Source organism: Trichosurus vulpecula, chromosome 3, assembly GCF_011100635.1.
Source record: "Trichosurus vulpecula isolate mTriVul1 chromosome 3, mTriVul1.pri, whole genome shotgun sequence".
Classification (NCBI taxonomy): Eukaryota; Metazoa; Chordata; class Mammalia; order Diprotodontia; family Phalangeridae; genus Trichosurus; species Trichosurus vulpecula.
Window position 1 is genome coordinate 356272562 of NC_050575.1, and position 13783 is coordinate 356286344.

A 13783-nucleotide genomic window follows, 5' to 3' on the forward strand; every position below is an offset into this window, starting at 1 on the left:
ATTCTCTCTTGTTTTGCAGTTATTTAGTGTATTTACTTTTTCCTCTTTTTTCTTCCTTTAGATGGCAAGTTCCTTGAGGGCAAAAACTGAGTCTTACCTTTATATCCTACAGTGCCTTGCACATAACAAGTTATACCTAACATTGACAAATAGGGAGAGACTATTAATTGTTTTCAGATTGTGCCACTACCCTAGAGAATGAACTAATGATGATCTGACGACTTTGCACAGCTCTGCCTCACAAATCCAATTCACATGCAAGTCAAGATACCACCATATGATGTCATTGGTCCTCTTTGAGCACAAAGGGTGAACAATCATGATACCTCTTACTTCCAAAGTCTCTTATCATAGAGCAGGTCTCTGTTGTGTTTTCCTGTGTGCTTACTGGGTTAGTGAAAACGACCATGAAACAGCTGTTTAACTGTTCAGGTTCTTGTCAGGTTTTTTTCTTAGGCAATATAATGAATTAATGGATACTCCAGGAAGCTGAATCTCTGTCCATATCTTTACTTTCTTTGTCTTCTTTAGTAAGCGGCTTGACAATCCATTTAATGCAAAGTGTGGTGGGTGACTCCAGGGAATAGTTAACCTCAGATCATGGCTAAATGTAGAATTTTGGTCTGATTTCCTTTTTAGGCCTAGCAGCAGCACTAGCAAGGGAGGAGCTCAACCAAAACGGAGGCCTGAAACCAGAGTGCCCTTACAGACTCTCCATATGACTTCCGAGAATCAGGAGAAAGTCAAAGCTCTTCTTCGAGAACTCCAAGGACAGGAGCCGGAGGCTGGATTCGAGTTAGTTGTTTTATCTGACTATACCAAGTCCTTTGCAGACTTTTTTCAATTATTTCTTCTCATCCACTGCTTTTTTTCTGTCAATAATTTCTTCCATGTCCCTCTTTGAAAAGAAAGTTGTGGTGGGAACAAGTAGGTTTGATCTTTAAGTAGGAAAATTTGAGTCCCTGAGCATTAAATATAGGATCACAAGAGTCATAGAAATAGAATTTCAGGGGACCCAGGGCAGTTATCCACAATAAAGAAACTGAAGCCCACAGAAGTAAAATGTCTTACTCGCAATCATCCAGGTTATAGGAAGCAGATCCTGGGAATCAAGCCCACATCTTGTGACTTCCAGTGCAGTGGTCTTTCCACCATGCTGCCCTTCCTCCTGTAACATAGCGATCTTCCTGACACCATGGGCTTTCACCATAACCTTAGTTATTTTTCATGTGTTTTTAGTGGCATAAGACTCCCATCTTCAGATAGAGAAGTTGCTCATTTCGCATCCCAAGAATTAATGTATAGTTAATTATGAATAGCTCCTTTTCCTTCTCTTTCAGCCATCAGTATCTGTACCAAATTAAAGGGAAGGAGCTTTTGGGGGGAAATGAGGATTTCAGTGGTTCTTCTAGAAGGGAAAGGAATAGAGTGGGTGGTAGCTAAGCTATTTCTATGGGTTGTACTAAAATGACAAGTCAGCTGAGGCTTTATTGACCTTGGAGTGGTCATGATCTATGGTCCTTAGGATCCTTGAACTAAATTGTTAGAAACTTGATTAGATTCCTCTTTGAGATAAATTCAAATTATATTATTACTTCAGTAATATGTCGATGTCTCTTTTGTCAGAGGAGGTGCTTCTGGGGAAGATGAAGAAGCCGATTATTGTGATGATGAGCAGTACTGGTCTGCCAGTCAGGAGGCTTCCCTTGTTTGTAACCAGGCCCCTGTGGAACATGCTGCCTCTGCACTTGTGAAGCATCACATTCCTGAATTTGAGGTATCTCCATTTGCAGTCCAGAAACTCTCCAGGTAAGTGTTTGTGCTTGGGTGCCTGCATGCCCTGCTCCCTTCCTCTCTATGTGTATGTATGTCTCATCCTTCTCTCTTTCCTCATCCTCTCTCTCTTCCTGTCTCTGTCCCTCCCTCACATATGCAAGTGGAGAGCCAACTCATAGACAGAAAGATTTGGATTCAGACACAGTGTTTAAGTGCTGGGGATGCAAAAGGTGGCAAGGAGTGTGCTGTGGCAGCCAAGAAAACTCATGCAATCTTGGGCTGTGTTGAGAAGCATAGTGTTGAGGACGAGGAAGGTGAGAGTCCTGCTGTGCTTTGGTCACATCTGGAGTGTTATATTCAATTCTGGGCATCATTTTTTAGGAACGACATTGATAAACTAGGCATTGTACAGAGGAGGGTAACCAGAAAAGTGTAGTTAGTTTAGACTATAAATTTCAGGCAGTCTTTTGATCAGTCAACAAGCATTAGAGCCTAATTCTTTGTATTAAATTTGTGGTGTCATGACAAAAAGGAGTCAGGGAGTTTGTATCATGCCCTCCCTATTCTGAAAAAGAATAAAAGATCTTTATGGCTAGTGATATCACTGACATCTGCTCAAAGTTATATTCGCTTAGAAATTTTAAACACATAATTACACGAAAACTAGAGGTCCCCATGATTCCACATTAGCATATTTAGCAGAATTAAATTGCAGTTATTTCTTATTACCATAGTAATTTCTCACTGATTCCAGACTTATTTTCTCTTAACGTAGGTATGGTTTTAATACTGAATATTGCCAGGCAGCCTTGAAGTCCTGTGACGGTGATGTTGGGGCCTCCCTGGAACATTTGCTCTCTCAGTGCTTTTCAGAAAGATACGCAGAGAGGATAGAGATCTCTGCAGCAGCATCCTGTGTCAGTCGGGAAGAATGTATGGAACAAAGGCAAGAAGAGGCCTTTGCTCTCCGGTCAATCTGTGGAGAAAAATTTGTAGAAAGAATTCAGAACAGAGTCTGGACAATTGGATTGGAGCTGGAGCACCTAACAAATAGACTCTGCAAATCCAAACAGAAGAAAAGTGCCAAAAATGTACAGACTTCACGTGAAATCTGTCAATTCTATCTCCAAGGAAATTGTCGATTTGGATCAAAATGCAAATTTAGGCATGAAAATCCCTCAAGACAACTTTCAAGAAAAGCAGATCGATCCATAGATGATTCTCATCTTAGATCTAATGGAGATGTCTCTTTTTTATATGAACTTGAAATTAGATTTTCTGAAGGTAGCAAATACCCCTTCCAAGCACCTCTGGTGGCATTTTACTCCACCAATGACAATCTACCTCTGGCTTGTCGTTTACACATTTCTGAGTTTCTTTACGGGAAGGCCTTGACATTTGCTGAGACTGCTGAACCTGTAGTATATTCTTTGATAACCCTTTTGGAGGATGACAAAGAAATTGCCGAGTTATTAACAAATACCTATCACAAGTATAGTGTTCCTCCAGTAAACTTGTTGCCAATTCCCTCTGTGAACAGAACAAATTATACTGCCAGCCGTAAACCAGTGGTTCCAAATAGTTCCTATGTTTCCAGTCTTGTGCCAGAAGGTTTGTAAACTATCAAAAGTATTATTCTTGGGTATTAAGCAGAGAAAATCCATATTGAATTTAGAAGTTAAGACTTCCCATATCTGCCTATGATGATGGGCAAAGCATTTACCTTTTCTGCTATTAGAGCGGTCAGAAGCAGAAAGTGAAAATGGTTCCTACTTCCTGCTGTACTTGGGAAGAAAATTACTTGACTTCTGTATGAGAAGTATCTAGTTTTTAAATGAACTTACTTCATTTGCTACATATTGCTTTTTTGAATTGATTGCCTTTTTTATACTCAACAAAAAAGCACAGTGGGATCTTGTATTCTCTGAACATTTTAGTCATTTAGAACATAAAGATGGTCTGCTATAGACTATTTCAAGAGATCCTATGGAGGTAGAAAGAACATGATTTGGCTATTGATTAGATATGTGTGGTAGGAAAGAGTAAAGAATTGAGTATGATGCTAAGGTTGCAAATCTGAGTGACTGAAAGAGTGATTGATGCAAATAAGGCAGTTCAAAAGGAGATTGCGTTTGGAGGAAAAAGATGAGTTCTGTTTTGGATATGTAGAATTTCAACTGCCTATGATACATCCAGTTCAAAATGTCCAATAGGTGGTTAGAAATGTAGTACTGAAGCTTAGGAGAAAAATTGGGCCAGATATATAGATCACCTGTTTGGAGATGATCATTAAACCCAAGGGAGTTGACAAGGTCACCAACTGAGATGGTATAGAAGGAGAAGAAAGAGGACACCACACTAAAGAGTCGCAAAAAGTGAGATATGGCAGCCAAGAAAACTCGTGCAGTCTTAGGCTCTGTAGAAAAGTATACTGTCCAAAACAAGAAGGGTGAGCATCCTGTCACTTCTGGAGTATTGTGCTCAATTTTGGGCACCCTTTTTAGGAAAGACTAAAACTAAGGAGTGTTCAGAGAAGAGTAACCAGAAAAGTGAAGGGCCTCAAATTCTTAGGCCATTTGAGGATTAGTTGAAGGAACTGACTGTAGAAAAGAATACTTTAGGGGGCCATGATAGCTGTTTTCAAGTGTCTAACAAGCCGTCACATGGAAGGGACCTTAAATTTGCTCTGCTTGCCCCTAGTGAATAGAGCAAGGAGAAGTTCAAAGAGACATGGAAACATTTCCTAACAGTGCTGTCTCAAAGAAGGAGCAGAATGTCTTCTGCAGGTCACGGCAAAATTTCCCTTGCTTGAAGTGAAACCTTCAATCCTCTGTTCTTATCGCTAGTTCTAGTAACCATGTCTAAAGGGAGCTGCTATTTTAAACTACATGTTTGCCACACTTAATTTGCTATCCCTATGGACTCCTCAAGAATGTATTCTTTATAACTGACCTTTTCACTTAAAATTTATTTTACATGGTTTCATGTGACTGTTCATACATTTTTTTAAAGCAATACTTCTCTATGCTACCAAAATTCCAACAAAAGCAATGCTTTGATTTTTTTTATTTTACCATCAGGTTTAAAATCTTATATAGCAAATTTAACAAAGAAAGGTCTATAGACAGTTAAACTATTTCAGAAGTTTTTAGTGAAATGAAAAGAAGCATCTGATTGAATATACTTTCAAAATTTATCCTAGTCTTAACCTACCTCCTTCCTCTCCATTTTTACAAATTTAGTTGTGTTATTACTGGAACAGTGCCCTTTTTCTTTGTTGGTTTAGCTTCATGTTGAAAATGTTTCATAGTTTTTTTTTTCTTTTTACTATCCAGTCAAGAAAGAACCAGAACTGGAGGAGGAGGAAGATGAAGATGAAGGTCTTACACCAGTTATCGTAGAGAAAGAAAGCTATGTCAACCTCAAGAAAAAGATATCCAGGAGATATGATTGGCAGGCTAAGTCTATATATGCTGAAAATGCTAAGATTTGCAAGCAGTTTCAAATAAAAAAGGTAGAGTTTGGTACAACAGTGCTCAGCAGTTTATAACAGATAGGAGAAAGGAAACCTGGTATTTCCCTTCCCACATCCTGTTGTCACCTTGGTCTGTCTAACTTTTCTGTGTGTCAGGTTCTCTTCTGACGTTGAATATTAACCCCTAGGGTAATGAACACACTGTATGGTAATAGGTGCTTACAAAGTTTCAGTCATTCTTAGAACCATGTAGTTTTAGTGCAATAACAGACCAAGTGATGCTTTGAACAAAATTTATAGCCCTAAATTAGATGTCTACTAAGGAAAAGATTAAATTCTGAAAGACATCCAAATAAAGATGATTTCAATACCTGTTAAGTAAACTGCCTTGGCAAAGTTAGATGTGTAACCTCGGGAAAGTCATTTCACCAGTTGGGCCCACATTCCTCATTTGTAAAATGAAGGAGTTGGGCTCGATGATCTCTAATGTCCCTTTCAGCTCTAAAACTTTACGATTTTAAATAATGAGGAAAAATGCTAACTTGTATATGGTTATGTCAACATTCAGAATCAGAGTAGGTTGGTTTTTGTTGTCACTGTAAATATCAAGGCAGTCGAGCCTTTAAAAATAAGAATAGAGCATCTCAGTTGCTCAGAGGTCACACATATATGCAAGAGGGATATTTTGAAAATTATATGGTTTTATACATTTATTAGATGATGGAAAACTCTATTCACAATTGTAATGGATCGCCAGTGGCCCCATGGCTGCTCAGTGCTAAGCTTGGTCTCCAGATGAGGTTCTTGTGCAAGAGCTGTCCTTTTGTGAAGACATTCGGTTATTATTGGTATTGCTTGAAAAGGGTATTTTATGTCAGGGAGAAACTGTTACTGGGTAAAGCAGGACAAGTGTTAAACCCAAGGAGTGAGTTTCTCTTGTAGGCTCTTTTAATATCCTCAAGGTTTTGTGGGATAATGATTGCACAACCTGATTGTCTTGACACCTTTGGATTATACTAGGCTTCCAGACAATACCAGTCAATTCTGCAAGAGAGGCGATCACTCCCTGCCTGGGAAGAAAGAGAAACCATTCTTGATTTGCTGAGCAAGCACCAAGTACTTGTCGTGAGTGGTATGACTGGGTAAGAGTGTGATGTATTCATTTTGTTGTTGTTGTTTGGTTTTTTGTTTTTGGCAAGGCAGTGACTTGCCCAAGGTCACACAACCAGTAAATGTCAGGTGTCTGAGGGTGGATTTGATCTCAAGTCCTCCTGACTGACTATAGGGCCACTATACCACCTAGCTGCTCCATGACATATTCTTAATGGAGATTTAATCTAAATGTTAGACTGTAGTATGGCCCCTGATTAACCTAGACCAACTATATTCTAGAAAAACAGTATTTGTTTTCGTCAGAGTAGAGCTGTTTTTTATCATTATTGTTTTTTAATAGTAGTTGGTACTATATTGGTTGGTGGGGTTTTTTTTTATTTGTTTGGGCTACTTTCATTTTCTTTCTGACAAGTCCTTATAAATAGGTGGAGGGAGTGCCCACTTACAGTCCATCAAGTATTGAAATACCTTTAGGATAAGATTCCCTAAGAGGGCTCATATTTGAGTTTAAAGAGAATAATTTCATAGTATTTATTTTGAAAAGGAATTCATCTTTAGGATTTTCTGTGGTTTCTAGATCGATCATTTTGGGCATAATATAAGATATCTTTTCCCTGTTTCTCTTTTTTCTGGTGGATAGGGGAATCTACCCAGGAGCAAATGGAAACGTAATTTTGTATTGAGCAACTGTGAACTTAATTTTGTATTTTTTTTAACATATAAGCATATTTTATCAGTACTCAGAGGTATTTGCAATATCTATGTAGCTATAGCTTCCCCCATCCTGCCTGATATCTAAATGAATAAATATTAAGGTAGAAAAATATCCAGTGTTTTAATAATTAAATATAATATTGTTATGTAGAAATATATGCTGCACTTTCTAGTCTCCAGTGCATTTAGACATGAACTCATCTTTTAGCCAAAAGTCTAATCTCCAAAAGTAGTATGCCTCAGAAAGAGAAACATCTAGGTGATACATTGGATAGGCTGCTGGACTGCAGTTAGGAAGACCTGAGTTCAAATGTAGCCTCAGGCACCTATTAGCTGTTTGACCCTGGGCAAGTCATTTACCTCTATCCGCCTCTGCTTCCTCGTCTGTAAAATGGGGGAAATAACAGCACCCACTTTCCAGGGTTGTTGTGAGGACCAAATGAAATAATATTTGTAAAGCATTTTATAAGCCTGAGAATGCTATGAGAATGCTGATCATTACTTTTATTGTTGCAATTATCATTATCCTGATCATAGACAAAGAAATAGATTTGTCAGGAGATTGGCCTTTTCAACTGAGATGTTCGACTTGAAGATTCCTAGTCCTTTGTTTAGCAACTATAAATTAAAAAGTTGAAAGATTCTTTCTTCTCATAAATGAGATGAAGCTGCACAACTTATAGTATAACTTGTTTTATCCCTTTCCCACAATATATGATCACTTAATGATTTTTCTAAGGAAAAGCTAGAAAAAGACTATAAAAATTAATACTTTCTCATATAAAGTTTGCTTTGGGTGGGGGTCTTTTTGATACAGATGTGGGAAAACTACACAGATCCCTCAGTTTATTCTGGATGATACTCTGCATGGGCGGCCTGAGAAGGTGGCAAACATCATCTGTACCCAGCCTCGACGGATCTCCGCTATTTCCGTCGCAGAACGTGTGGCTAAAGAGAGAGCGGAAAAGATAGGTCTTACTGTGGGATACCAGATCCGCTTAGAGAGTGTCAAGGTTTGTACAGTTTGTCCACTTATTGGTAATATATTTACTATTATTACTTTTAAAAGAGTACTTTTGATCTAAAGATTTGCAGAAAATTTGGGTGATGACTCTTCAGGCAATGATCCTTAGAACAGTGTGAAATGCTTCAAAAGAAATTTTGAAGCAAGTCTTCTTATTCAAGTACATCTCTGGTATTTCTATGGAGGTCTTTTAATCTTCACTGACAGGTTTTTTTAGGTTGTTTTTTATTTAAATTTTTGCTTTTGTTGGGCTAGTGATTTACTGACCTTAATTCAAACAAGAAGCAATTTAATTCTGATTTGTATTTGCTGGCCACAGTCACTTGTCTATTTTATAGTACCTCCTATTGTTGTTTTAGACTTGAAATTGTTATGTAAAGTAGAACAGAATTCACAGCCAGAGTATTAGTTAAATTTAGATTTGAATTAACAGAATAAAATGATAGAGAATGCTAAATTTAGAAAGGACCTTCAAGTTTAATCACCTCAGTTTATAGATAATATTAACTTAATATTAATTAATTTTAGCTAATTTAATTAATATTTCTTCAGTGCTTTAAGGCTCACAAAAAATTTTTTCTCATAAAATTCTGTATTCAAATCTTATTATTGCCATTTCACAGGTAAGAAAACTGAGTCCCAAGACCCAGAGACCTAGTCATTTGACTGGGGTCACAGAGTTGGTGTCAGTGCAAACTGCCAAGCCTGTGCTTTTTCCTATCATGCCATATTGTATCCTGGTCATTCTATTAGTTTGCATCCCTTCCTATTCAGAACTGTGGGATGGCAGAGCTTTTGGTGTGTGTGTCTGCTTTGGTTTTTTTAGCTGACTAAATGTCTGTGTTTTGTCATTTTACACTTAAGTCCTCAGCTACCAGACTGTTGTACTGCACTGCAGGAGTGCTGCTGAGAAGGCTGGAAGGAGACACAGCTCTCCAGGGAGTCACTCATGTTATTGTTGATGAAGTTCATGAGAGAACAGAAGAAAGGTAAAGAGGCACAAGTGCATAAAATTAGCATGTGGTCGAAAGTCACTTCTAGGTCAGCTTCATAACACTAGTGACTATAGAGTGCTGTAGAGACATTATGTCGAGACCTAGTATCTCATTTCTGTGGGACTGAAAACGCTAGACTGGCAGCATCTAGTTTAGTGAAGACCATTCATCATAGTAGGTTATGATGGTAGAGATGGCTACTCGTCATCATCATCATCATCATTATAATATATATTTTATATATACATAGATATATTTTTTAAAAATGAAAAAACATCTACTTGGGCATAATGCCATGCGTGCTACATTTCATTCTGCCACAGTCACCAGCTAACTCTTTAATCTCTTTTAATCATTTAAGAGTTGTTCAGAAAGAAATTGGACTATTATGTGATGTAATCTAGGGTTCAGGGAATGCTTCAGAGCTCTCTTAAAATTGTTGGAAAAGGGGAGAGGCACCAAAATAGAAGTCATGTAACTATCAGCAACCAAAACAAAGGGACTACAGCAGAATGGAGTGGCAAGACTGTTCTGACTTAGTGACGGATAATCTTGAACACATTGAGTTTAACAAGCATTTATTAAGTGCCTACAGTGTTTGTGGCCTTTGCTTCATGGATTTGTGATTGCACCCCACAAGAGATGGGGGGATGATCCTGTGCAATATCAACTAAGCTAGTCCTCAATGAGAGACATCACTAGGTTGGCACTGCAAGCCTTTCAGAATGGTAGAGCCTGCCAAAGCTTAGTCTCTGTTGCCACAGCTTTCAAGAATCTGGGGCCAAGATAATTCCAAAAGACTCATGATAGAAAATACTATCCACATCCAGAGAAAGAACTGATCGAGTCTGAATGCAAATCAAAGCAAACCATTTTCACTTTTTAAAAATTTTTTTTCGTGTTTTTTTTTCTTTTGTTCTGTTTCTTCTGTCACAACATGACTAATGTGGAAATATATTTTACCTGATTGCACATGTATAACCTATATCAGATTGCTTGCCATCTTGGGGAGGGGGAGGGAAGGGAAGAAGGGAAAAAAATTTGGAACTCAAAATCTTTCAAGGAATCAATGTAAAAATTGTCTTTATAGGTAATTGGAAAAAATAAAATATTAAATTAAAAAAAAAACCCAGGGCCACCTCTGTGGCACCATGAGCAGTCGGAAGAGGGAGACCTAGAAAGACAGAGACAAAAATGAAATGTCCCTGTCCCTCAATGAGCTTATATTCTACTGAAGAAATGTAGCATGTACACAGATATAAAGACCAAATGTAATTGGAGGGGGAAGAGAATACTAACGTTGTGTATGGGTGAGGGGAGTTGGGGGGCATCAGAATACTTAACAAAGGTGTTGTCACATGGTCTGAGCTTTCATGAGAGGCGGAGATGAAGAGTGTATTCCAGGCAGGGTGGTACAGTTTACATGAATGCACAGAGGCAGGAGATCAAACATGGAGTTTGGAGATGGCCAGTTTGTCAGAGACAGAGTGCACCATGAGGAGTAATGTAATAAAGGGTTGTGATAGATATTTATCTTTTATCCTAGAACAATAGGGAGCCACTGAGGATTTTTATGAAAGCGAGGGTCATAATGAAATCAGTGCATTAGGAAGTTTATATTGGCAGCTGTATGGAATGAAGAGAGGAGAGATTGGAGGCAAGGGTATGAGTTAGGAACACTGGATAATCTAGATGAGAAGTGATGGGAGCATGAAATAAGGTGGTAACTGTGTAAGTAGAAATAAGGATATGAACAAGAGAGATTTCATAGACAAAACTTGGCAACTGATTGGATATGATGTTGAGAGAGAGGAGAAAAAGTCTAGGATAACTTTTAATTTAGGAAACTCAGTGTTTGAGAGGATGGTGGTGTTTTCCACAGAAATGGAAAAGTTTGGAGGAGAGGCAGATTTAGAGCAGGAAGGTACTCAGTTCTGGTTTGGACATTCAAGTTTGAGATGTCAATAGGGCATCCAATTAGAGAGATGTCCAACAGGTACTTGGCAATTTAGGCCTGGAGTTCAGTGGAGAGATTGACTGGATCTGTAGATTTAGAAGTCATGTGCTTTGAGATGCTAATTGAACCCACAGGAGTTGGTGATATCACCTAGGGAGAAATCTAAAGAGAGCAGAGGGCCCTTGATGGGCACTCATGATTATAGAGAAGGAAATGGAACAGGGTCCAGCAAAGAAGACTGGAAAAGAGTGTAACCAGGAGGAAGAAATGGTGTAAAAGGCTGAGGACAAAGAAAAAGCCCACATTCAATCAATTATTGAATCCTGCTGATTCTACCTCCACAACGTCACTCATATCTCACCCCTTTTCTCCACTCATACTTTAGGCCTGGAGAAGTAAGTGGGATCCGAATTGTAGAGGGCTTCAAGTGCCAGGCTGACAAGTTTATCTTTTATTCTAGAAGCTATAGGGAGCCAGTAAAGATGCTGCCTGTGCTCTAGTTCATCTCTTGCCTTGACTATTTCAGTGTCCACCTGATTGGTCTCCCTGTTTCCAATCTTTCCCCTCTCCAATCCATCCTCCATCTGTCTGCTCAATTGATAGTCCTCAAACACAGATCTGATTATGCCATCTCTGTACTTGTCTCTAGGATAATATATGAACACCTCAGACTAGCACTGAAAGCCCTCTGCAGTTTACCTCCTACTTACCTCTCCAGGCTGAATTCATATTATTTCCCTCCGTGAACTCCCTATTCTGGTTAGATTTCCTATGAGCTGTCATTGTTTGTGCATCTCTGTGACTTCCTGTGGATCATCCCTGCCACTCCTTCCTTGCTTCCCCTTCTTAGCATTTTTAGCATGTTTTTTTCATTCAATTTTATTTTATTTCCAGTTCTGAATTCTTTCTTCCTCCTTTCCCTCCCCTACTCATTGAGAAAAATAAAACTCATTACTAGTATATATTGTCATGCAGAACAAATTCCTACATTAGACATGTCCAAAAGAGAGCAAAAAGGTAAAAAAAAATATGCTTCAATTTGTACTCTAAATCCATCAGATCTCTGTCTGGAGGTATGTAACATGCTTCATCATGAGTCCTTTGGAATTGTGGTTGGTCATAGTGTTGATGAGAATTCCAAAGTCTTTCAAAGTTGATTATCTCTACAGTATTGTTGTTATTGTATAGCTTATTCTCCTGATTCAGCTTACTTCACCTTACCATCAATTCGTACAAATTTTCCAAGGCTTTTCTGAAACCACCGTGCCATTTGGTATTCCATAACATTCATAGCATAACTTGTTTAGTTATTTCTCTTTGATGGGCATGCCCTCAGTTTCCAATGCTTTGCTTCCACAGAAGAGCTGCTATAAATATTTTTGTACAGATGGATCCTTTTCTTTCTTTGATTTCTTTGGGGTATGGACCTAGTATCAGTATCATTGGGTCAGAGAGTATGCAGTTTAATAACTTTGGGGGCATAGTTTCCAAATTGCTTTCTAGAATGGTCAGGCTAGTCCACAGCTCTACCAACAATGTATTATTGTACCTGTTTTTCCATAGCCCCTCCAGCATTTGTCATTTTCCGTTTTTGTCAACTTTGTCAATCTGATGAGTATAAGGTAGAACTTCAGAGTTGTTTTAATTTGCATTTCTCTATTTTTTTAGTTACCTAAAGCATTTTCAAATGACTTGTGATAGCTTGGATTTCTTCCCCTGAAAACTGCCTTTCATATCCTTTGACTACCAGTTAGGACAGGAAGCTCACTTACATAGCTGAGTGGACCTGAGGCAGGGAGTTAACCAGCAAGTTACAGCAATAGTCCAGGCAAGAGGTGCTGAAGGTCAGCACTAGAATGCTGTCATTGTCAGAGCAGAAAAGTGGGGACAGATACAAGAGATGTTGCAAAGGTAAAAATGGAAGAACTTGACAACAGATTGGGAAAAGGAAGCATGAATTGTCGTGGCAAAGTGATAGAAGGGGCAGTGGGGAACAAGGAGTAGGTTGACTCAGCCTGACTCGTGTTAGGGTGGGGAGGGAGCAGCCTGAAACTCTCATGTCCAGGAATGCAGTGTCTTTCAGAGAGATCTGTAGGTCTGATTTGGGAGGTTAATGAGATGAAAGAACCCTAGAATGGAAAGGTAGTTTATTTATAACAATTGAGGAGACAGAGAAGGGTGGGTCAGGACTTCAGTAAGACGTAGCAAGGGAAAAGGATTTTTGCGTCAGCAGACGGTGATCTAAATCATAGGGATTGGGAAACATGAGGGTGGGAATTGACTAGCCATAGATCTATTGACTTGGGATATTATTCTCCAAGGTCCTGGAATGATGAAGGGCTGGGCAGGGGTAGCTTCCACAGTTGCTTTTTAAAAACTCTGCAGAATTAGAAGTGGACAAGATGAGGGAAAACAGCCCACCTGTGGAAAGGCAGAGATGAGAGATGGGATATTGTGTGTGAGGGCTGTGCTGCAGAATGACTAATGTGTCATTAGATTGGGAAGGTGGATTGTAGGTTGAGAAGAGCTTTAAACACTAGACAGAGAAGTCTGCCTACGGCTTCTCATTTGATCTAAACAAACCACCATGGGAGGCAGGTAGATCAATGAGGACATCATTCATAATTTACAGATGAAGAAACAGAAACTCAGGTAGGTAAAGGAACTTGCCCAAGAATATATACCCAATAAATGTGGCAAAGTTGGAGTTTAAATTCAGATTCTTTCCA

General features: G+C 38.8%; 1 protein-coding gene across 2 annotated transcripts in view; it reads left to right on the forward strand.

Moving 5' to 3' along the window:
• DHX57 (DExH-box helicase 57) overlaps positions 1-13783 on the forward strand; it is a 51766-nt gene that overhangs the window by 6704 nt on the left and 31279 nt on the right. For both annotated transcript variants that reach the window (XM_036750274.1, XM_036750275.1), the window contains exons 3-9: positions 640-795; positions 1627-1809; positions 2552-3387; positions 5112-5290; positions 6272-6393; positions 7896-8091; positions 8967-9091. In XM_036750274.1, coding sequence (XP_036606169.1) covers positions 640-795; positions 1627-1809; positions 2552-3387; positions 5112-5290; positions 6272-6393; positions 7896-8091; positions 8967-9091 — 1797 coding nt within the window. The remainder of the gene's footprint in view (positions 1-639; positions 796-1626; positions 1810-2551; positions 3388-5111; positions 5291-6271; positions 6394-7895; positions 8092-8966; positions 9092-13783) is intronic.